Consider the following 23,551-nt stretch of genomic DNA (forward strand, 5'->3'; position numbering starts at 1 on the left):
GGGTATAGGTTTTTCAATTGATGGGGTATTCGAAACCCATAGTAGTGTTCTAAAAACCTATTAACCAAACAACAACAATCACTTTCATACCCATTCCTAAGGGCAAAACCCACCAACCAAACACACCCTAAATGTTCCCCTATTCTTGACATTAAATAATGTGGTTAAGATTTCTTAAAAGAAACACACACAAGTTTTATATGGATATAATTTCTTTTTGACATCAGATTCTGAACCTTATTTTTTGATGGATGAAATTTTTATTACTTGATTATTATAGAATAAAAACTATTAGTGTTAATACTTAAATTTTTAAACTTGATGTTAGACGATGAAAATATCAAAATTTTGATGCCTTAGGTTTTTTTTTTTTTCTTTTTTTTTTCAAAATGAAAGCAGAGTTGTTTCCTAGTGTTTCATAGGCAATCAGGTTTTTTTAAGTAATTTTTTGAGTAGTTAAAAAAAAAAAGAATTTTCCTTCTTACCATTTAAAACAAAAAAGGCTTCATTTCTTTTGCATGCCAATAATGCCAAAGTTATAACTATGAGTTGAACTTGCTATAAAACTACAAAAATGGAAGTTGCTGCTTCATCTCCATATACTAAGAGTTCATTTACCGCAGCTAAATGATTGTATATATTTCACTCTATTTATCCTGTAAACATGACAAAATCACCAACCTGCAAAAGTTGTAAAATATTTAGTCAAAACAGACACTTTTTTGTTCAGGTGAAATTATTTATGCTCAGAACTATACCTTTATTTACATCTATATGGTTATTCCTTGTGCAGCCTATGGTAACTGATCTCTTAATCTTCTTCATGACTGTTTGTACTGCATCATCACTTTTTGACTTGCTTGCTTCAAGCTGAAAACCTTTTAATGTATATTAAGCACTTCAGTAGTTGTTTTAAGCCTAAAATTCTTCAAGCTTAGTACCTGCGCAACTAAACATTGATTGTTCAATCAAATAATAATGATAAACACTCACCTTTCTGCATCAAAGTAGAAAATTGAATGTACAACAAATAACAATGATAAACTCTCACCTTTTTGCAGCAACTGAGATGTGAAGAATAATCTTGGCACATACATTCATCAAGCTCACAAGTAAGGAGGATTGACTACATTTAGTCATTTTGAATCCTGTTAACTTAGCAATTAAGCAGTTAAGCCATTCCATCCTTAGATTTTAATACCTTACTTACACATACAGTGTGATTTTCATATATGTAGAATTTTATTCTTTTTTCAAAAGAAAGTTGAAGGATGATATAGAGCTTTACCAAATGTGTAGGTATTCTCTATTGGATGCTTAATCTTCAAGAAAATGTATTCTTCCTCCTCGTGAATGCTTTCCCAGCATGCTATATGCATGTAACACCTCACTTTTCTTAATCTTAATTACAATTCTAAAACCAAAATTAATATAAACTAAACAGTGGATAAACAACTTAATGAATAAACTAGTGGGTATGTCACCGCCACAACCACCACTCCAAGGTGATTGCACAGGCTAAGGATGGAACTAACTCATTAAATCCAAATAACATAGTAAGTACTTAATTAAAGTCATAAGGTGGAGAAACCCCCCGATGTCTATCATCCAACATCCATAAACATAAGTCTACAAATCCATCAAAATAAACAACATGATAATAAAACTAAGAGTTTAGACTACTAGATCTACTAAGCTAGTCTAACACGATCATCTCTCATACGTTGGGCCCACCTAAAAGGGATTTTGCAAAACAACACATAGACAAGCAGAAAACACTCGTTAGCATGAAGCTAAGTATAACCACACTCAACCCTGTAAGTACTACAATATATACTTTGGAAAAACATTTTATCACAACTCTAATTAAGCAATCTCGACACTTAGACAACTTTAAGATACATGACATACTTTCTATATGCTTGCAACCTATAATATCAATAGACATGCTTCAAATATAAATAACTCATCAACATGAATATTCCATCACATATTTCTCATAACAAAACTCATCATAACGAACTCATGCTATCAATCAATTTCATACTAACAACCCATACGAAATTATCTTTCATGCCTTCAAGATCACATCTTGCAAACTAGATATATAAGATATCAAAATGCAACTAAAGCAATCGTGCTCAATATACAATCCTGATTAATCATACTCATTATGCAATCTAGTGCAAACGTTCTCATTATGCAATCTCGTGCAATACTATACTCCAATGCAATCTCGTGCAATACTAAACTCAAATGCAATCTCGTGCAATACTATAAGTATACTCAACACTCGCTTGTAAAATAGAATACTTTTCTGTGGAGGTTTCTTAGAGCCACAAGGACTCGCTTGCTTTCTTTCTTTTCTTAGAGTCGCAATGACTCGCTTTCTTTAATTTGTTTCCTTTTCTTAGAGTCGCAATGACTCGCTTTCTTTACAAATGGACGAGATAGGAACTTCACCGTATTGTGAACGAACCTATCCAGGCACGGCGTCTAGCCGACTTAATACTCATCTTGTCCACCGAACCACTCTCTTGGTTCTATGCTCAAACTCTGTGGAATCAGGTATCGAACTTTTAGCGTGCACAACCCCTGACCAGGATTCCAAGCCTGGCGTGCAGTTTCCAACCTCGTAACGTGGGAATACACCGCGTTACATATACTGGGACCGCAATGTCCATAACATTCATCCGAGAGGACGTAGCCCAAACGGGTCCTCCAAAACAAGGTTTTCCTCACCATAGATATATATAGATATATCGTTCATGCATCTCATATATGCAACACTTAACTTATGCAAAAGACATGCACATACTTCTCAATTCATTCGCAAAAATAAAATAAAGATGCTCTACGTGGAATGAGATTTTTGGAAGATAATACTTAGGCTCACGTTGGCCACTTATGCAGTTATGCACTTTTAAAACATGATTTACTTGAAATGTAATTTACTGAACAACATGCTTCAAATCTCTCTCTCTCTATATATATATATATATATATATATATATATATATATATATATATATATATATATATATATATATATCACATTGAACTCTCAAGAACAAACATTCATACTAGTTGCAACAAGACATGCTCTTTACATTCTATCATCAAATTAGGCTTCAAATTCCATTGATCATACAACACAATCTAGTCATGCTTTTCTAATAAAATTTATTCACAAAGTGATCATGCTTCTCTATTCATTTCAGAAATAGCATCAGGAAGATATCACACAACAAATCCAAAGGCAGTGAACACAAATCATACTACTGTGAAGCAATTTCATCAAAAAATCCACCATAACATACTCATTTCTAATCCAAATTCAACGAAATCAAAACCAAAACGTGCGTCAAGACGACTCCGAGGTACCGAGCCACAAGGGCCCGTAACACCTGGCCCGAAATGACACGTAGTTGAGCCACAAGGGCCCGACCACTGCACAAAGATAACTCAGGGACCATGGGGCGGGGCTCAGCATGGCCCGCCCCCTCAGGCCGTTAAATTGACGGGCCTAGACAACGGCCCTCTCCTAGGGCCGTGCCCCAGGCCCGGCCGGCCACGGCTATAGCCAACGGTCCCCTTGTTGGGCCGTTGGCTAGGGCCGTTACTTCATCTGGTGCACACTGTCTGTGCACCAGATGATCTACTTTCATCTCACTACAAAAAAATGCTTATATAGCGACGAATTTAGCGATGGACATATTCCGTTGCTAAATTAGCGACGGAATAGCGACAACCTACCAACGAATTTCAATTTTTTTGCTAAATGGACATTTAGCGACGAATTTGTGACGGATTTGCGATGGATATTGCGACGGAATATTTCCGTCGCTAAATACGTTACTAATTTTACCGGCAAATTTTGGCGCAACAATTAGCAATAGATTTGTGACGGATTAGCGACGAATTTTTCGCGAACGGATTCCATAATTGTATTTGTTACAAATTAGCGACGGATTTTAAAATCCGTCGCTAAATATAGCAATTTTTTAGAATTTAGCGATGGATTTTGATTTCCGTCATTAAATTTTCAAGCCAATTTTTTTTTAAAAACATTTTAGCGACGGATTAAAAATCCATCGGTAAATATACATGAGAGTTTAAAAATATTCTCATAATTAGCGATGGAATCAATAATCCATCGCTAATATGTAAAAAATAACATCCGTATATATTTAGCGACCAATTAAAATCAGTCGCTAAAATATTATAAAAGCTTCAGCTTGTGGGAAAAGGAACGGAAATTAGAATCAGGCTCTATATAGCGACGGATTCTGAAATCCATCGCTAAATTCTTAAAAAAAAAAATTGCCTAAATAATCTAAACTCACGCCTCTCAGGCTCCCAGCCCTAATTCCCTCTCAAGCCTCACCCTCATTCGTCTCTGCCTCAGGCCTCAATCGTCGCTCTCGCCAGTCGCCGGTTCGCCGCTCCTCTTCTCAGGCATCGCCGACTTGCCGCTCTCTCGCCGAAGCGTCTCCACTCTCGGTGTCGCTGGCTTGCCATCCAAGACTGGGTGAACTGAACGCTTGCAATTGCCTTGGTCTTCCTTACTCCGGCACGCCTTCCGCTCTGCGTCAGCTCTCACTCACTACTCGCTCAATCCAATCCTTCACTGCTCTTCAGTTCTTCATCACTCGTCGGTGACGGGTAGAGAGATAAGAGGCTTCAGAGACGACCACATGCCTTGTCGCCCTTGCTTGCCCTTGATTTTCATGTAAGTTTTTCTATTCTATTGTAAAATTTTTGTTATTTCAAATGAGGATGGCTTCACGGTCATGTTTGGAGAAAATTATTAACATTTTTTGTTAGTAAATTATACTTCATAATAGTTATCTACATTTTTCAGTAGTTAGACAATGCCAATATGAATATGAGATTCAGGTTGTGATTGTGGAGTGGCAATTGGAATCCGGAGTGGTACAACAGTACAATTACGTTGCTTTTCTTCTAGTTTTTCATTGTTATAATTTAGGAGTATAATCCTTCTATGTCACTTAGCAGTTGTGTAAGTTGGGGGAAATTTTGGAAATGGTTTCAGTAGATTGGATTTACGAAAACTATAGTTAATGACTTAATGTGCTGTTAAACATTAATTGTACAGTGTAATTTCATTATTGCCCTTCATAATGGAATATTTTCTTTCATTTAGTATAGTTTTGATTTGAACATAAGAAAATGGGCATTAACAGGGTTAAGGGGTAAAGGCTAGTTGCATATGATCTTACCTAGATTTTATACTACTGTGCGGCTGCCAGTCACAGGTTGCTTGAGCTTTATTATTTATTGTTATGGTTGAGCTTCCATAATAGGGATAACTGATAAGGGTAAAGCTAGGTTGATTGATATTCTATATGTCCTGCAGGTCATGTTGGCATTGTTAGATGAATGCTTTATATTACTATCTGATCAGTAGTTTATAGCCTGTTATGTTAGAACTTGGAAGTATATAGTAATTCAGTGTTTTTATTTGTAACATAGAATGGCCAAAAGAAAAGAATTTCAAGTGGGTTTTAATTTAATTGGTTTTAGGTCAATATCTGCTTGATTTGACTAGTTTGTCAGCAAATTAAAGTGCATGTAATTGTCAAACAATAGCACTAGTAGGCAAATTGCACTAAATAAACAATCTTTCACTATACATCTCCTTGTTGTTATCTATACGTACTGTGCTCCAACTTGTGTTGAGAATTTGAGTCTTCTGAGATGATAAGGAGACATGGTGAGATATGATAGAATGGGAACCCATAGGAACATAATCAAACATAGTCAGATCGAACATAGTATAGAATTAGGCATCGGGTTTGTTAGAATGAATTCGTGTTTGCCAGCTTTATGCATCCAACATTCCAACCCAATCTCAACATCTAGACTTTATTAGAAAGCTAATCATATGCTAACAACTGCACTACAAGGATTTTGCTTGGTTGAAGATGTTTGTTAGTGAGAATATATTAAGCAGCATAATGTCTTATTTCATTTATTTATTATTTTGATCATGGATAACTAAGAATGTCAATTTTTCGCATGGTGTTAGTAGGATTATGTCTTCTTTTCTAATTATTTGCGTCTTAAAATTTATGGTGACAAGTGCTAACATGTTGAATACTAAGTATTGGGAACTGACCTACTTGCAATGGCACCAAGTGATTACAATTCTTCAATTCTACCTATGCTGATTATGCAGTCTCTGCATCAAGAAGCATAACATGTTGCCGGTCAGCTGCCATTATAGTAATTCTCTCTTTCATGCAAAAACCAAAACAAATTTTATTGATTCGATTTGTACCTAACTGCAGAAAGTACATTTACCATTTCATTGTTTGCAGTTTATGATTCTTCTGGTTTTACGGCACACTCTTCCAATCATAGTAAGTCGAGCAGGGGACTATTCCTTCTGTTTGGTAATGGTAAGTTGCACACTAAACCCCACAGATGACGAAGGATTCATTCATACATTGGTGGTAAACTGGTAGATTATGTTCTGATTGAGATTTTATATTGCAGTTGCTGCTTCTAAATTGATTTCCCCGTTTACATTATATGGATGGTCGTGACTTCTTGGCTCTACTGCCAACAAGAACAGGTTATGTTGATACCAAAGCCTCCTTACTACAAATGTATTAGTTATTTTGTATGTTATTGCACTGAATTTTCATCTTCTTTCAATTGTTAAAAGTGTTAACCATCTCTCATCATGCAGTACAAATCTCGGGAGACAACAAATTAAAAAAAAAAAAAAAGAATTTGTTTATTTAAGTTGGAACAAGAAAATTGCAGATTTATATGTGAGTGGCAGAAAAGGATGGGAAAAAAATATTTGTTGATGCTATGGTTATCAAAAAAAGGGATACGCCAAATGCAAGCTCAAATTACAAGTTTGATTGACAAGTTGCGGCATTCTACCTTTCTATGGCACGGCATCCAATTATAGTTTGCTGCTAATTCGAATGCTGAAAACCTAGAAGACGATTAGGTTATGTGTATTAATATATTTGATACTGTTTCTAACAATGTAACACTTTTTGTTATTAAGTTTGACTTTTTTTTAATATACTATATTTGCAATTATATTATTGAAATATTATATTATAGTTTTAATACAGGTATGCAATATTAATTAGTTGGCGGAATACCTTTTAATAATAAAGAATGACAACGAAATAATAGTGACAGAAATATTTTTCTCTAAGCTATAGCTAAATGGCATCAAATTCAAATAATTAAAATAAATTAGCGACGCCAATTTTCGTCGCTACATGAAGCGACGGAAATTTCCGACACTAGAAGAAGCGACGGAATAATCCGTCGTTATTCTCTTGTAAAGTTCGTCACCAGATCGTCGTGGTAGGAATCTAGCGACGGATATTTTGTTGGTTTAGCGACGGATATTCCGTCACTAGATTTAGCGACGGAAATGTCCGTCGTTATTCCCTCGCAAATTTCGACGTCAAAATCATCGCCGAGAGGAATATAGCGATGGATTATTTTTGTGTCGCGACGGAAATGTCCGTCGCTAACGTTAGCGACGGAAATAAACTGCGTCGCTAAATTCTAGCGACGCTCATTTTAGCGATGGACGAAATCCGTCGCTAATCCGTCGCAAAACACTTTAGCGACGGATTTCACTTGTTTAGCGACGGAAATGGTCCGTCGCTATTTTCGTGTTTTTTTGTAGTGTCTGTAAATCAAGCTCAGACAACACCAACTCATCCAAAACATTATCAACACATCATAGACAAGTAATAGATCACTTCATAGCTCAAACACATCAAAATCTAGCATTTCTACTCATTTCTACCTAAGAAACAAGGCTTTACAGAGCCAAAATCTAAAGTGGGAATCCATGGGGTTATACCTTTGTAGACTTCTTCTTCTTGTTAGGATTCCTCCTTCTTCCCAAGTCAGCTACAACCCCCTTCACCACTGTGTTTTTCTTTGGTTTCTTGCAGAGCTTCTTGGTAGGGAAGACAATGTTGGGAATCAAGAGGCAATGACTGAAAACATTTCATTTTATAGGGCTCTAAACCCTAGGAGAATCAACAATGATTGGTGGAGGGCAAAGTGGTAATTTGGTGGTTGTTCTAAAAAGATTAGACAATGTGTTGGATGATTGTGTTCTACCAAGCTTCATAGACCAAGTCTAGAATCATAATTTAAGATAGATTTTTGGGTCAAAATGTATTTTTCCAAAAATACTTTCTAGACAACTACTTAGTTTAGGTTTTTCAGATTTCTCCCGGTTTCACTCAGATTGATTTTTGGGATTAAAACTTGGTACGCGATGTACCCAAAAAGTTAGAATTTTGGAATTAAAATAAGTTTCAGTGTTGAATTAATTTAAAATGTAACTCAAAATAATTTATTCAAACACCATTTTATCTAAAATAGATTAATGGAGTGAAAATGGCTATTTTGGAATTTCTTAAAATTGGATTTATAAAATTAAATTTTGGGTTGTCACAATGCATCTCCACCATTTTCGTCCACTCTCCATCTTCATGAAAATGTTGTCTGAATTGTGAGGACTTATTTATAGTGTAAACTCTTGTGTATTTAATGTTAGTATTGATGATTGCAAAAATTGTTTCAGTTGCTTTCACATATTCTGATATGCAACCTTTTAAATTTCAAACGTTTAAATTTTGTAGAATTAATGAATTTTGGGAAGAAAAAAAGTTCCAAACCTAATACACATTGGATAACGCAAAGGACCAAAAGCAATTAATGAAACAATTTAATTAAGCCAGATATTCAATCTCCAAACGGCGTAGTATTGTGAGGGGGGGGGGGGTGGGGGATTTTTTTTAGGCCTAAAATTACTGCTTTATTATAATATAAAAGATAAAAGATAAAAGATAAATGATAAAAGATAATAAGAGTTTGTAATTTTATGATAAATTATCAATTTATCATTGAGTTAATACCCAAAATCGTCCTCGACTATAGTGATTTTTCTCAATTTCGTCCTAAACGACTTTGGTGACCTAATATTGTCCCAGACTTTTGTGTTTCGCTCAATTTAGTCCCAGACTTTTGTGTTTTTGCTCAATTTAGTCCATCATTTGTTATTCTGTCCATTTGGTGTTAAATAAATAGACAATTTAGTAATTTTAATATTGGCATCTCTTTACTCATAGACATGTGAACTGCGAAATCTCTTTTTTTTTTTTTTTTACGAATTACTCCTAAAACTGCGAATATAAAATTTGATTTGCAGGTCCGGGAGTAATTCTGGGTGTAATTCGTACAAGAAAGAGGAATTTCGCACTTCACAAGTTGAAAGTAAAGAGAGATCAATATTGACATTACTGAATTGTCCCTTTATTTAAAACTAATTTGACGGAATAACAAATGGAGGACTAAATTGAGCGAAACACAAAAGTCTGGGACGATATTAGGTCACCAAAGTCGTTTAGGACGAAATTGAAAAAAACCACTATAGTCGAGGACGATTTTGGGTATTAACTCATTTATCATTCTACCAAGACTATATGATCTAATAGTACCCGAGTTGGACTTCATTTAGAAGGTTATAAGTTTGAATCTATATAAACAGATACTACATTGTAACAGTGCTAATTATTCTGAAAGAATATTTTAATCATTATATTTTGGGAACAAACAAGGTAATTTAAACTCATTTTGACTGACCACATCTCCACAACCACAAGCATTCGGTGCCATCAGAGCGTAGACGGACAAAAACCGCCGCACGACGGCGGAAGCTGATGAGTTATAGTTTTACTGAGCTCTGAGGGAAGACGGAAATGGCGGCCTCATTCAGATGGATATTGCAGCTGCACAAGGACGTCCCGAAAGCTGCCAAGCTCTACTCAGAAGGATTGGGCCTCACCGTCAATGTCTGCACTCTTCGTTGGGCCGAGCTCGAATCCGGTCCTCTCAAACTCGCTCTCATGCAATCCCCCAGGTTGCTCTCTATCCACACATATCTGCCCTAATTCGTTGACCATATATGAATCCAAATCCAAATTTTAAATATACAATTTATTACTTTTGTGTGTGCGCGTCGCGCTTTGTTATTCATTGCGTTAAATTATGAATCTGTTAGTGTTATGTTAAGACGTTTATTATGATTCTTTACTTTTGCTATTTCATTGTGTTATAATTTCATAATTTCAATGATCATATTGTCGATCAAGCATCTTTTTTTCTTGGTTTAATTTTCTGAGATATACTTTCAAAAAAGTAATTTTTTAAAAAATAAAATTTTGAGATAAAAGACATTTCATCTGTTATGAACTTGAACTTAGGCATCTATGCTCATATTATGTTATTTTGAATTTAATTCTATATGCTTTAATGATGTTCAGTTGTGTGGTTTTATGATCCTCATTCAGGAAGTGACTTAGAAGCTATAATGTTTTTTTTTTTTTTCCAAAAAACATTTGGCAATTTTGCATAACATGGAGTGCTCATTAGTATATACTTGCCAATTGTTATTCATTTGTGTTTATAGAGATCAGCACTCTAATATTTGTTTTCTACAGCAATCATGTTGAGCAGAAGGGATATTCTTCACTCCTATCTTTTACTGTATCTGACATAAACAATACCGTGACAAAGCTGTTAGCATTAGGTGCAGAGTTGGATGGTCCCATCAAATATGAGGTCCACGGGAAGGTACTGTCAGCTGCTCACTGACTATGTTCCGGTTGTTGGCCTTGAGCCCTTGAAATATATATTTTTCTTTTTCTAAAAGATCGTTTCTTTGCTTCCATTCATGTGATGATCTCCATGAATGCCAATGCATTTTTCTGGCTCTATTAGGTTGCTGCAGTGAAGTGTGTCGATGGCCACATGGTAGGTCTTTTTGAGCCTGTCTGAGGTTGCCAAATAAGAGCATATAGCATGTGGTTAGTAGCAACACAAGGAGAAAACTGATTGTGGCATTTTGGATAAAGTACTGGTCTGATAAAAAATAAAATCTAGTTTTAGCTTTTACATCTTATATTTTCTTCAGTGTGACAGCATAACAGCACCTGAAGACAACACGAGGAGTATTAGATGTTTGAAAACATCTGAGATTTTCTTTAGAGTTTTATTTGTTTTGGAAGCTATCTCATTTGAATCATGTTGTTAGGGATTAGTACAATTTTGTGTTGGGGTACTGTGATTGAATCATTGTTATTACTCACTGCAGAGCGTTAATAGATTATTGTTAGTGTAATTATTATTGTTGTTGTTATCATTATCATACAAGAACGATGACGATTTTAGCATTTAATTTTTCTGTAATTTATTTAAATTATTTTGAAAATTATTGCCAATAGACAAAAACAAAGAAAAGAGAGTATTTGAACCAGTGACCAGACATTATGCCACAATTATGAATGAACACATGAGAGTATATAAATCACCAGCACAAGTCACAACAATGACAATTATAAATTTTTTAGGGGTTGCATTTTGAAAATTTTATTGTTTTTAATTTTTATTTTCATTTTCATTTTACAGAATTTTAACCATTAGTTTTATAGATGCACTTTTTCTAAATTTAAGGTAAATGGTAGTGAAACTAAAATTTGTGTCCTCTTTCCCTATCTCTTATTGATGAGATGAGAGTTGAGAGTGGAATCTTATGTGCGTATCTTGTTTTAGTCTCTATATCTCTGTCTATCTGACTAATTTCGTGGCAGCTTAGCAACAATTAGTTGTTCTACTCATCATTAGCAGTAAGAACTAGGTTTTTGAGAGAGGATACTATCAAGGATAGGAATTATACCTGTTCTACCTGAGAATGGCAGCAATGGGGTACTCATACATGTGGCCACCACCCTGATTTCACTTTTTGTATTTAATGATAGCGACTTTTATAACCACCTCATGTGGATTGAGAGTTTTGCCGATTCAGCAGACCAGCTTTATGATTCCTAAGGCTGTCAGAGCCTTGCTGATCAGGCTTAACATTGCTCACTGGAATGAGGATACCAAGAGCATAAATGGTTTGTCTTGTATTTCTCCATCTCCTATGTGTGAAAGTATGTCTAGGTTTCTTCTTTTTATTTATTGTTCTTTATTTTATTTTATTTTCGCATACAAGTAATTGGAAAACCTATTCTTTGTGCATTTCTGTCTTCATGTAAAAATGAATAAATTTAACTGCTGAAATAATAAGTGACAAACAAATACTAATGGAAGTGCAAATGTAAAAATGACTGAAACTGACTCATAACATATTGAGTGCTTTACCTTGGATATCGGACATGGGGAGGAAAAAAGAAGAGGGAGAGAAATGAAGGCAAATATTGATTTTTGTAGCTTATTTTTATACAGTATTAGAAATAAAATAGAAAAATCTAGATTCTTCACATTAGTAGAAGGAAATGGAATTCAATAATTTCTGAGTCTAGATACCTGCAAACAATTGTTATCAGTAGCCATATGTTATAACTTTACACACTGTACAATTATGTATAAATCATCAAGTCCATCTAACTACAGGTGAGCTCAAGAAAGTCATTAACAAGTCGTGGACCTGAATATAACTTGGTCATTTTCAACAGAATTATACTGGAAATAATTTTTGCACTGGAACAAGAATACAACTCCTAAGTGTTTGGTTCAACCGTTCAAGGGATATTTTAAGGTAATATTACATTTCTGGGAATCTCACATAACCTAAGAGTGTGAGGGGAATGTGATTCACATGAAAGCTACCAAAATGAACTAAAAACGAAGTTTGGGAATCTCACATTCCCTTGAGGCAAACAAGGGAATATGATATTACCATATTCACATTCCTAAGGTTATGTGAGATAACCTGAGCCAAACACCCCCAAGAGTTATGTATCTCTTTCAGTCTTTCATTTTCACTCTTCTGTTTTGTGAGTCCTGCTAGTCACAATTGTTGTAATAGAACTTTGATGGAGATGTCAGTCAAAGACTTTCTGATGAATAGGAGTATGTCTGTGCTGGTCTTCGTTTTTTGAACTTCCAGGTACTGGTGTGTATGACATCATGCTCATTCATGCCCTTTGGTTTCATACTGGGGTTTCCTAATTATGAATTAGTATTGATACAATGAGGTTTTGTTCTGTAACATAAGATATCTGTTTGAATTATAGGGTTCATATTGATTTTGCATTTCTGCTTTATATCTCATTGTGGTCAATGTTCATTGTCAATTGCGTTTTGGTTGTATGCTTGGACTTTAGTTGCATTTTTAACTGACCATCATGGTCCTGATACATTTGTTGCAAATGTTGTTCATATTGGTTAGAGCCTTAGAGGAAACTGAACTGATGCATTTGCTGCAAATGTTATGACTCTAGAACCAGCATTGCTATATTTAGAGCTTCCTTTGAGTATCCTAAAGGCTGAGGCTGTTCAGCCATTAACAGATACAGCGAAGCAATTCCCATCTGCGCGCCACATAGACATCTCTATGTCGCATAAATACCTACCTTTTTCATGTGTTTCTCTTAGTCACGAAACATGCAATTCTTTTTGTTTCGTAATATTGGCTTCAACTGTACTTCTGTTGCTAGAGTTTTGTGATTCTATGCCAGTAAAGATATTCCCTTTATTTTGCTTATAGAATTTCATTTTATATCAAAACTCACTTTGATTCTCTGCTCGCATTAAATATCACTCGACTGTTCCTGTAATGATTATAAGAACTTCCTTTTTGTGTTGAAACCGGGAAAGGTTTAGGGGGGTCCTCCAAGTGGCAAATAAGGATTCAGTATATTATTTTGACGCTATAAGTTGGAGGATTGACATAATGACATGAGATTCTTTGTGCTACATATGCTTTCCTTACCTGAGCTGCCAAAAGCTTCATAATATTCTAGCTTGTAATGACTTTGAGCTGAGTTTGCATCCAAGAATGTACTTGATGCCCAATTTTTCAAGTGAGGCCATTAGTTGACAGCGAACCCAAGCTGTGAAGGTTCTACTTGAGCAGTTGTCATTTTTGTTGTAGGATTGACACGAGATTCTTTGTATTGAAGAAGACAAGGACTCATTACCAGGTGCTTACAAATATCAGCCCATCAAGGTAATCGAGTTTTAGCTTCCTTGCCCGTGCTAAATTATTTGTCTTTCTAGTATATTCTCAAGAATTTCACCTGGAGAAAAGGGTTTTTCCTATTCACACATTGTAAATTTGTAACATGGATCAACAAGGTTTGTGGATGCAGGAAAAAGGTTTTGCGCCATTATTATATCTGGTGGAAAGGCAGTTGGAAATCAGAACTTGTTTGGCATAGCATGGATTTCTTTCATGAGGGCAAGTGGACAACTTCATCAATGGCACACTCCATCTTAGTGCAAAGCTTTCAGTTAAGCACTAACTAACTATTCATTCATTACTTTCAAAAAATTGTTATTCTGTTTTCTTCTTTCCTAAGTTACAATCTTGTTTCCATGGCCTGAGGATAGCAAGTAAAAGGGAAATTAAGGTAACTGCACTTGCACATCTTGTTTAGAGTTGTATACGTTTCTTCAATCTTATATTTTCCATTTCTTCGGTTTTTAAGAAATATTCATTCTCTGTTTTCTGTTTTCCAAATGTACAAGTAAACTTCTCTGTTTTCCTTTATTTAGTTTTCATTTCTCCAAGAAATGAAAAATTGCTCCGAATTGTAAATGCACCCTGTATATCTAGCTCTTTTTGTCCGACTAGAGAATGGAATGGAATGATGCAAATCAAGTTTGTGTAAGCTGGAAAATTTTGATTTGGTGAATTTCTTGGAAATTGGAATGCATTTTGTGTAGGCAAGTTGTACTAAGCAATGTTAATAATAGGTTTGTAGAAAAATGAAATTCGGTTCTTGAGTTATAAATCAAGTATAGATTCGGTCTCTTAATTATTATTATTATTATTATTTTATTTCTAAAGTTGTAGTTTTGGTCTCTTTCGATGATGGGTGAGGAAAGATGTAATTAAATATTCATGTTTACTTTTATTATTTAAATATTTTTTAATAATTATTATTTATATATTTATTTATTTAAATCTAATAATTCAAACACGATTAACAACAGAATCACTGGACTATCTAATTGTTATACCTTATTTAAAATCACATCTCAAATCGAGCATGAACTAAGTTCGGTTAACCTTGTTGACGCACAATAATCTCAATTAAAATAATTTGTTTTCAAAAAATAAAATAAAATAAGAGAATGAATCTATATTTTGGATATATAACTTAAAACGACTACATATACCATTTCTCCTAAGTTTGTATTCCTATGATTTGGTGATCTAGTTGGTGTTTATATGGTTGCCAATTCAAGTGGGATTTTAGGAATATGGTTCTTCTAAGGATATGTGATGTGGTTGAATTACTTGAGAATCTTTCAATTCCATCTTTTTGAAAGGGAACTTTGGTTGTAAGCATATATTCTTATCTAACCCTGCAGCTAACACCATTAAAAAAATAATAATAAAAAAATCTAAATAAGAGAAGTAAAAATAGGTCAGCTTCCCTATTTAACGTGAGAATATATAATAATTTTTTTTTCATATTTAATTAATAAATATTTTTTTTTTTAAAAAAGAATTGGATGGAGTCGGTTAACTTATGGTAACTAATAAATAAAAAAAGTTTTACTGTCATATAAAATGATAAATGATTTTGATAAAAAAAAATTTGGTTCATGTAACATTATTCATATATAAATTGTCAAGTTCTATTAACTTTTCTTCGTTTTAAATCGATAGATCTAGAGATAAGATAAGACATCATTTTTAAATATGTATGTTTGAATTAATTTAATAACATTGTATTTAAATGTGAGACATTTCACTCAATAACGTGAGATTTGTTCAAGCTCCCAAAACGTAAGTTAATTCAATTAATTTTTTATGTCAGTTTTACTTCAATTATGTTATTAACGTAAATAAATTTGGTTTGGGCTAGTACTGTATAAACGATTTCTATTATTTTAGTTTGCAAAATTTAAAAATTTATCATATTTTATAAAACTTGTTTACACTATTTGTACTACAAATTTTGTAAATGAATGTCAAAATTTTGATAACAATTATGTATTCGAATAATCTTCAAATATGCCACTGAACTACACATAACAATGTAATTGGGCCATTCAACAAAAAAAAGCTGCAATTTGGTGATTGAACCGTTAAAGATTATGCAATTAAATCAAAATTGATTTGGTCGTATAGTTATCGTTAATGTGACGGTTATCTTAATAAAAAAATATTATTTTTAATTTATGTAATAATTTTAAATAAAATAATTAAAAAAAACATATTCGTCTCTGACAGAGACAAAGCCCTTCTCTTTGTCTCTCTGTCGGAGATGAAGAAAATCTCTTCATCTCTGGCTAGAGAAAAAGACACATTCTTCGTTATTGACCTAAAGAAGATGACGTGTTCTTTGTCTCTAACCGAAGACAAAGAGGTCTTCGCCTCTTGATTGGAGACGAATGTATTTTTTAATTTTAAAATTATTAATAAAGTAAATTAAAAGTTTAATTTTTAATAGAATGACTAACACATAAGCATAATCGGAGGAGCATATCAAAGGAAAATATGATGTACTCCTAAGATGAGTAGGAAAAGACTTTTATGTTTTTATTTTTTATATGTATATATAGATATATAGATTATAGACTAAACAATTAGGGAGTAAACAAAATACACATTGTTCCTTTTAAAAGCATCCAAAACCTCGGAAACAAAAACCAGAGCTGTTTGGGTTAGGGTTTCCAATCTCGAGTCAGCATGCCGAAGAACAAGGGAAAGGGAGGTAAGAATAGGAAGAGAGGGAAGAACGAAGCCGATGATGAGAAGAGAGAGCTCGTCTTCAAGGAGGACGGCCAGGAGTACGCTCAGGTCCTCCGCATGCTCGGCAACGGCCGCTGTGAGGCCATGTGCATCGACGGCACCAAGCGTCTCTGCCACATCCGCGGCAAGATGCACAAGAAGGTCTGGATCGCCGCCGGCGACATCATCCTCGTCGGCCTCCGTGACTATCAGGCAAGATCAATTTCTTAGAACAAACGATGAAAATTTCTCCTAATTTTACAATCTCACCTCGTCCTCTTTCCCCCAAAGGAGTTTTCTTAATTTATTTTTAATAATTATTCTCTTTGTTGCTTACTATACATGTTGAGTTAGCTGAAGGATTGTAGTATTAGGGAGATTTGCAGAAAAGTCTCTTTTTCGATGCTGTTATGCTTGGATACCTATATTCAACTCTATTAGGGGGCGTTTAGTTCTTGAATTTTCATTAGTCTTATACTCAATTGTATTAGGGGGGCGATTGGTTCATGGCTCCTCCAGTATCTGATTTGATTCAGATTACCTTGTTTCATTAGTCTTATATTGAATTAACTATGTTGGGCATGTGGTGGTGTTTAACTTCTAACTTTGTTTTTATCCGATGACAGGATGATAAGGCCGATGTAATTCTGAAATATATGCCGGACGAGGCCAGATTGTTGAAGGCTTATGGAGAGTTGCCTGAGAACACTAGGCTCAATGAGGGTATTGCTGGTGGGTTGGATGAAGAGGATGAGGGCGCGGCTGATGATTACCTGGAGTTTGAGGACGAGGACATTGATAAGATTTAAAAAGCTGAAAACTCTCTCAAGTATTTTTATTTGTATTTGAGTTATATTTCTGTGGAGTTTGGTTTCAATATACATAGAACTGGGATATTTAATTTGTAATGTTTTAAATGATATATGACGCCTTGTGCATTGAATTTCAAGTATGAAGTTAAGCTTTCGATAAAATGGATGGAATAAAACTGAGTTACCTTTTTAAGCTATCTATCTATGTGGTTGACATGGAAAACTGTATGCGTGTTCTTGATTGTCTTCTGTGCAATTTGTGGACTGGTAATTCTTGGATGTGCCCTTTTCTGCTTTCTTCAAGATGGTTTTAGGAACAAATTCATAAACTGACATTTGCTGTGCTTAGTGAATTCGTTCTATCTTTTAGCTGCTTGTAGTATGTATGATTCAGAACATGGATTTATGATCTTGTTGAAGGAGGTGAATAGGACATTAAGGCTTGTTCTGCAATGGCATATTTTTGGCTTTTGATGTTTACTTTTTTTGGATGACAAGGGAAACCCGCAGCCATTATCTGAGGGTGTGCACTACGTAAACCCCACATTGTGATCATAGCCAGCAAATGATCATAATTCCCCTAGGAGGTAAATCAGCCTAGGTTGCTCATGACCGTCCGACTCAAACCAAGAAGGCCAATAGGTTGCTCTTACTGGGAGCCGAACTTGAAACTTTGACATTTATTTGATATTTGAGGCACATGCGTGTTTTGTTTTTTGGTCTTCTCTACAGCTTATCAAGTAATAAGTAGTTGTAATGAATAGTTTTCCTAGTAGAGTATTCAGAGTCAGCTCAATATTTTTCTTGTTTGCTAAAACGTTTCAATCATAGTTTGTTATGTGGGTGTTAAGTTTTAAATCTGTGCCTGCTTATGGAAAAAAGCTTAGTTTTGGACATGATGAGGGAATTGTTAATGTTCATAGAGACAACATATGATACAGGCATGTTGCTTACCTAAGACTTTTAATTGCTTTATGCCTGTCTATGGTTTTTATTTTGGAAGGTTGTATTAACAGAAATTAGTTGTCTGCATCTGAAACCGGGATGCTGATGAATTGAAGCAATGCTATTGTTGCTAGATGAGGATAAGCTAATTAGGAAAACTATGAAATTCATGTTACGTGTCCCTTAGTCCCTTGCCAAATGATAGTGTTTTTAACCTCCAAGCAATTGGCCCTTCAAGTTTCAAACCTGCTAGAATGTCTGAATGTAATGTGACCTAATTCATTCGCAACCTATGAAAGGCTGAACAGATCTATTACATTTCATGAAGCTCAGGGTAGTAATGACTAAAAGAGCAGTGAAGAAAAACAGAGTCTATAACTAGCTTGCATTCAATTGACTTTTGAGCTTAGACAAATGTTCAAGCAATTTGCATCTAGCCAAGCGCCGCTCTTCAAGAAGGCAAGAAGAATACAATAATACAAAACTTGAGCTTTGAGAACTTGCCAGCTTTGGAACACAACCCTTCCATATTATAAGACTCGTGAAGATAAAGGAAGTGTTTGGTAAATAGTTATTAGCTGATAGCTGTTAGCTGGTTGAATTAATGGGTTTGATTAGTTACGTTGATAGTATTGGCTAATTGTAGAAAAATGTTTGGTAAATTAGTTGTTAGTTGATAGCTTGATTATATACAAATGACTTTCTCAAAAAGTTAATCGGTAGAGCAACTTTTTAAATATTAGTCTTTTGGAACAATAAGCTGTTACAATTATATTGGTTGTTTAACCAAGTTAAATTACTAATAGTGGTCAAACAAACTAAAATTGGTTGATAGACTAACTATATTTTACTAAAGATGGCCAAAGACTATGGGCAAATCTCCAATCTTGGAGATCAAAAGAGGTAGTGGATCTTCAATAAGACAACTACACCACATGTCCAGTTTACTTAGGCTTACAAGTGAAGATAACCATTGAGGGATCGGATCAGATCCTCTCAAGATGCCCACTCAACTTTATTGTACGAAGACACCAAAGATGAACTCTAAATAAAGAATGTTGAATATCAAAATCAAATTTAATACAATTAAATACATAATCAAATTCAATATTGCCTTATGAATACCAAACTGTACATATATACATACATAGACATTTACACATACTACATTTCCTGACCATTAAGAGACTGCATTATGTCGTCATTTACAAATTTATTTACTAATATGAATGTAAGGAATGTGAGATATTTTTGTGTAGTTTTCACCATTTGGATCTAAAGAAAGCATCAAATTTTCGTTCAATTGGCAGAATGCAATTGAATCGAGTTTAGACAAATGTTCAATACCAAGAGGCACATGTTCAAGCAATTCGCAAGTAAACAAGTAGAGCCTTTCAAGAAGGGGCATTGCATCTTCCTCTACTATTATCCATTTCAGTGCCCAGAAGCAATCAATACGCAAAAACTTTAGCTTTGGGAACTTTCCAGCCTTAAAACATAACCCTTCCACTATTAATATACATATTTGAAAGAGCTATGATGTTCAAGACTTCTATTTACTCCCAAAACATTTGAATTAAAATAAAGTACAATTAAATACTGAATCAAATTCAATTAGAACACTATTGCCTTACGAATAACAAAGTGTACATACAGACATGGACATTAATACATACTACAGTCCTGGCCATCAAGAAACTGCATTATCTCACCATTTACAAATTTATTTAGCAATTTGAATGTGAGGAATGTGAGATATTTTTGTGTAGTTTTCACCATTTGGTTCTAAAGTAAGCATCACTTTATTGTTTAAACGAATGAATTTAATTGAATTGAGTTTAGACAAATGTTCAATACCTGCAGGTACCTGTTCAAGCAATTTGCAGTAACGCAAGCAGAGGTCTTCAAGAAGGGGCATTGCACCTTCCTCCACCATTATCCATTTCAGTGCCTTGAGGAACTGAATATCCAAACACTTGAGCTTTGGGAACTTTCCAGCCTTGAAACACAACCCTTCACCTTCATAAGACCCAACAAGTAGAAGATGTGCTAACATGGGTAGATCTTGGAGAAGCAGTAGTGGATCTTCAAGAACACAACTATGCCGCAACTCTAGTTTATTTAGGCTTACAAGTGAAGATAACCATTGAGGGATCCTCTCAAGGTGCCCATTCAATTTTAATGTACGAAGACAAAGAGGAACGGTAGATAAAGAATGTTGGATATCAAGGATCTCATTTTCTTCAGCCGTCACAAGCCTTAAAGAGATAAGGTTTGTCAACTTTTCAATGGATGAACATAATTCTTTTCCATCTTTTTGTCTCAAATCTGTAACTCCAAGCTTTCTCAGTTGTGTTAGATTCCCTATCTCAGACACCACTTTGACGCCATTAGTTTTCTTTGCTTGTACATAACTCAAATTTTGTAAAGACAACAATCTCCCGATCTCAAAAGGAGCATAAAAACCAAAGATAGCATGGGCCACAATGAGATGTTGGAGTTTATGAAGTTTTCCAATCTCAACTGGCAGCTTAAACACATTTGTGTACTTCAGGTCAAGTATCTCTATGTTCTGAAGAGCTTGTATGGATTTAGGAACATTTCTCAACCCTGTATACCTCAAACTCAAATACTTCAAATGAAACAACTTGAATACTTCCTTTGGAATTTTCTCAAGATCAGTACCTCTTAAATCCAACACCTTCAGAGGAATATAATAATCAAAGGACAACAACTTTAATAATGAAGATGAAACCAGTACCGCATCTTTATAGAACTGTAATGAACGGATATGACTTTTGGAGGAAGTGGTCTTTAGAATGTCATCATCAAATCTATGGATTATTAGGCGTCGACACTTGTCGGACCATTCTTTGTTCTGTCTAGTGATGATGACTGCAAAGTTTTGCTCTAATGCCTTTGAAAGGATTATTTCACGTAAAATATCATGAACTCGTAAGCCAATAATCCTTCCTGCAATAGTCTTCTCTGCAATTTGGATTAAGTTTCGATGGATTAGCTGATTGAGATAAGCTTCAGCAACTTCTTCTTTCACTTGTTGACCCTTCTCCTTGATAAAGCCTTCTGCAATCCATAGTTGAATGACTCTGTTTTTTTCTATGATGGCATCCTCAGGGAAGATGCTAAAGTACAAGAAACAGTACTTTAGATAATATGGAAGATCATAGTAACTCAAGGATAATAGATTCTTCAAGTTTTTCATCCTATCATTGGTTTCCAATTGAAAGTTTAGACCATTCTGGAAACTTTTCCATACTGCAATATCTTTATCCTTGGTAGCCAATATACCGGCAATTACCACAATCGCCAGAGGCAGACCACCACATTTATTTACAATATCTTCAGCAATGTTCACCAAATGTGGAGGACATGAATCACTTAGAAATGTTTTTTTGCAAAACAATCTTAACGAATCTTTCTCGGACAAAAGCTTCAGTTTGTAGACATCACCTTGGGTTTCATGGCATGCATCACGGCCTATTTCACTATTTCTTGTAGTGATCACTATTCGACTACCAAACTTTTGTCTAGGAAAAGCATATTTGATAGCGCTCCAAACATCAAAACTCCATACATCATCTAAAACAATTATGTATCTTTGCTCTGAAAGAATGTTTATAACAAAATCTTTCAATTGAATAAAGCCTATGGTTTCAAAATCCTGTGGGAGTTGTTGATTTGTTTGCTTCACTAGTTGCTTAATTACATCTTTCAGCAAAACCTCAATCTTGAATGTTTCAGAAACTGTAATCCACACACGATGCTGAAAATGTTTTATGATTTGGGCATCATCATAAGCCTTTTTAACCATAGTTGTCTTCCCCAATCCCCCCATGCCCACCACAGAGTGAACCCTCAAATCATCACCAACAGCGCCAAGAAGGAGTTCAATAAGAGACTGCTTGGAATTTTTAAAACCTACCAGATCCGACTCTTCTGGAATACCGGTATCCCCTCGGCCATGCAATTGTTGGTTGTGAACAGTGCTTGTTGGTAAGCTTGGCTGATATTGGGAGTTTTGGTTGAGTTTGTCCTTGATATTTTGCAGTGCGACAGAGAGCCTGCGTCGAGCTCTCAAGTTCTTGACGGAAGTGTATATGTTGTTGATCTTAGTGTAGAAACCTCCACGGGTCCGGCCACCTCCAAAGCGGAACAGGAACTCGTCAAGAACATCTTCGGTGTCATAAGCCAGCTCCCGGACTATCTTCACCCAAGCTTCAACTTGGGTATCAATTTCTTCCCTCTCATCAGCAACTCTCAAAGCTGCCCTTAGACGACTCAGGTCATTCTTGATGTCTTCTGCATATTCTCTGATCCCTCCCAAGAGTGAGCACTCGTCACGGATCACCGCTGATAGTTGGTTCAAAAGAAACTCTACAGCAGCTTCGGCCATTAGTACAGATACTGAAATTACTTGTAATGTCACCGGCTAAGAATTGGTAGCATAGCTACTTGGGGGTGTTGTTTTATGGGAGATCAAACAAGATTTTAGCTTGAGTGCAAAATGGAATAATTTTTTTTCTTTATTTTTTCATTTAATTTCTTGCAGAGTATTATGCATGGTCAGTAGTGATGACCTATGATGAAGATAATGCAAAATTATTGGCATCCTCTGATAAAGACTTAAAGAGGACTCCGCAAGTCAACTCAACTATTACCCACCTATTTACACCATTGTCAAATTATTATAAATGATTCAGATTATTCAGATTTTATTTATTTTTTTTAATTTTTAAATTTAATCCTAATTATTAACTTATTGATTTCAATAAGAAAGTCTAAGGTTTGAATCACTTTCCAATAAAAGTTGACATAATTAAGTTCATCACTCACTGCTGAAAATTATGAAATTTCTGACCATCTGAAAATGATCTTAAATCAAGTCAAAAGCCTTGTCCCGATCACTTTTAGTGTCCGGAAAAACCTTTATAGCTATTTCTGACCACTTTTTTACTTTAGATTTGATTTGAGATCACTTTCAGGTGGTCGGAAGTTC

General features: G+C 34.9%; 3 protein-coding genes across 3 annotated transcripts; 2 read left to right on the plus strand and 1 right to left on the minus strand.

Annotated features, from left to right (window-relative positions):
* Positions 1-2,143: 2,143 nt before the first annotated feature.
* On the minus strand, positions 2,144-23,065 carry LOC109160543 (disease resistance protein RPM1-like). The gene is made up of 2 exons (XM_019308834.1): positions 20,045-23,065; positions 2,144-2,154 (listed from the first exon to the last, which is right to left on the minus strand). Exon 1 carries the CDS (start codon positions 22,946-22,948, stop codon positions 20,258-20,260), a length of 2,691 nt encoding a protein of 896 aa, XP_019164379.1. The 5' UTR covers positions 22,949-23,065; the 3' UTR covers positions 2,144-2,154; positions 20,045-20,257.
* Positions 9,658-11,296, plus strand: LOC109160547. Its single transcript, XM_019308837.1, has 3 exons — positions 9,658-9,946; positions 10,527-10,659; positions 10,807-11,296. The coding sequence occupies exons 1-3, from the start codon at positions 9,786-9,788 to the stop codon at positions 10,861-10,863; spliced, it is 351 nt and encodes a 116-aa protein (XP_019164382.1). The 5' UTR covers positions 9,658-9,785; the 3' UTR covers positions 10,864-11,296.
* On the plus strand, positions 16,609-17,729 carry LOC109160545 (eukaryotic translation initiation factor 1A-like). The gene is made up of 2 exons (XM_019308836.1): positions 16,609-16,990; positions 17,404-17,729. Exons 1-2 carry the CDS (start codon positions 16,736-16,738, stop codon positions 17,584-17,586), a joined length of 438 nt encoding a protein of 145 aa, XP_019164381.1. The 5' UTR covers positions 16,609-16,735; the 3' UTR covers positions 17,587-17,729.
* Positions 23,066-23,551: the final 486 nt, after the last annotated feature.

This window comes from Ipomoea nil, unplaced genomic scaffold (genome assembly GCF_001879475.1).
Source record: "Ipomoea nil cultivar Tokyo-kokei standard unplaced genomic scaffold, Asagao_1.1 scaffold2848, whole genome shotgun sequence".
NCBI classification, from domain to species: Eukaryota; Viridiplantae; Streptophyta; class Magnoliopsida; order Solanales; family Convolvulaceae; genus Ipomoea; species Ipomoea nil.

Excerpts from the sequence above, each read along its gene's own strand:
- LOC109160547 (XM_019308837.1), top strand. The coding sequence starts at position 9,786 with ATGGCGGCCTCATTCAGATGGATATTGCAGCTGCACAAGGACGTCCCG. Across the intron at positions 9,947-10,526 it reads GCTCTCATGCAATCCCCCAG|CAATCATGTTGAGCAGAAGG; the intron begins GTTGCTCTCTAT and ends TGTTTTCTACAG. Across the intron at positions 10,660-10,806 it reads AATATGAGGTCCACGGGAAG|GTTGCTGCAGTGAAGTGTGT; the intron begins GTACTGTCAGCT and ends TGGCTCTATTAG.
- LOC109160545 (XM_019308836.1), top strand. The coding sequence starts at position 16,736 with ATGCCGAAGAACAAGGGAAAGGGAGGTAAGAATAGGAAGAGAGGGAAG. Across the intron at positions 16,991-17,403 it reads TCGGCCTCCGTGACTATCAG|GATGATAAGGCCGATGTAAT; the intron begins GCAAGATCAATT and ends ATCCGATGACAG.
- LOC109160543 (XM_019308834.1), bottom strand. The coding sequence starts at position 22,948 with ATGGCCGAAGCTGCTGTAGAGTTTCTTTTGAACCAACTATCAGCGGTG.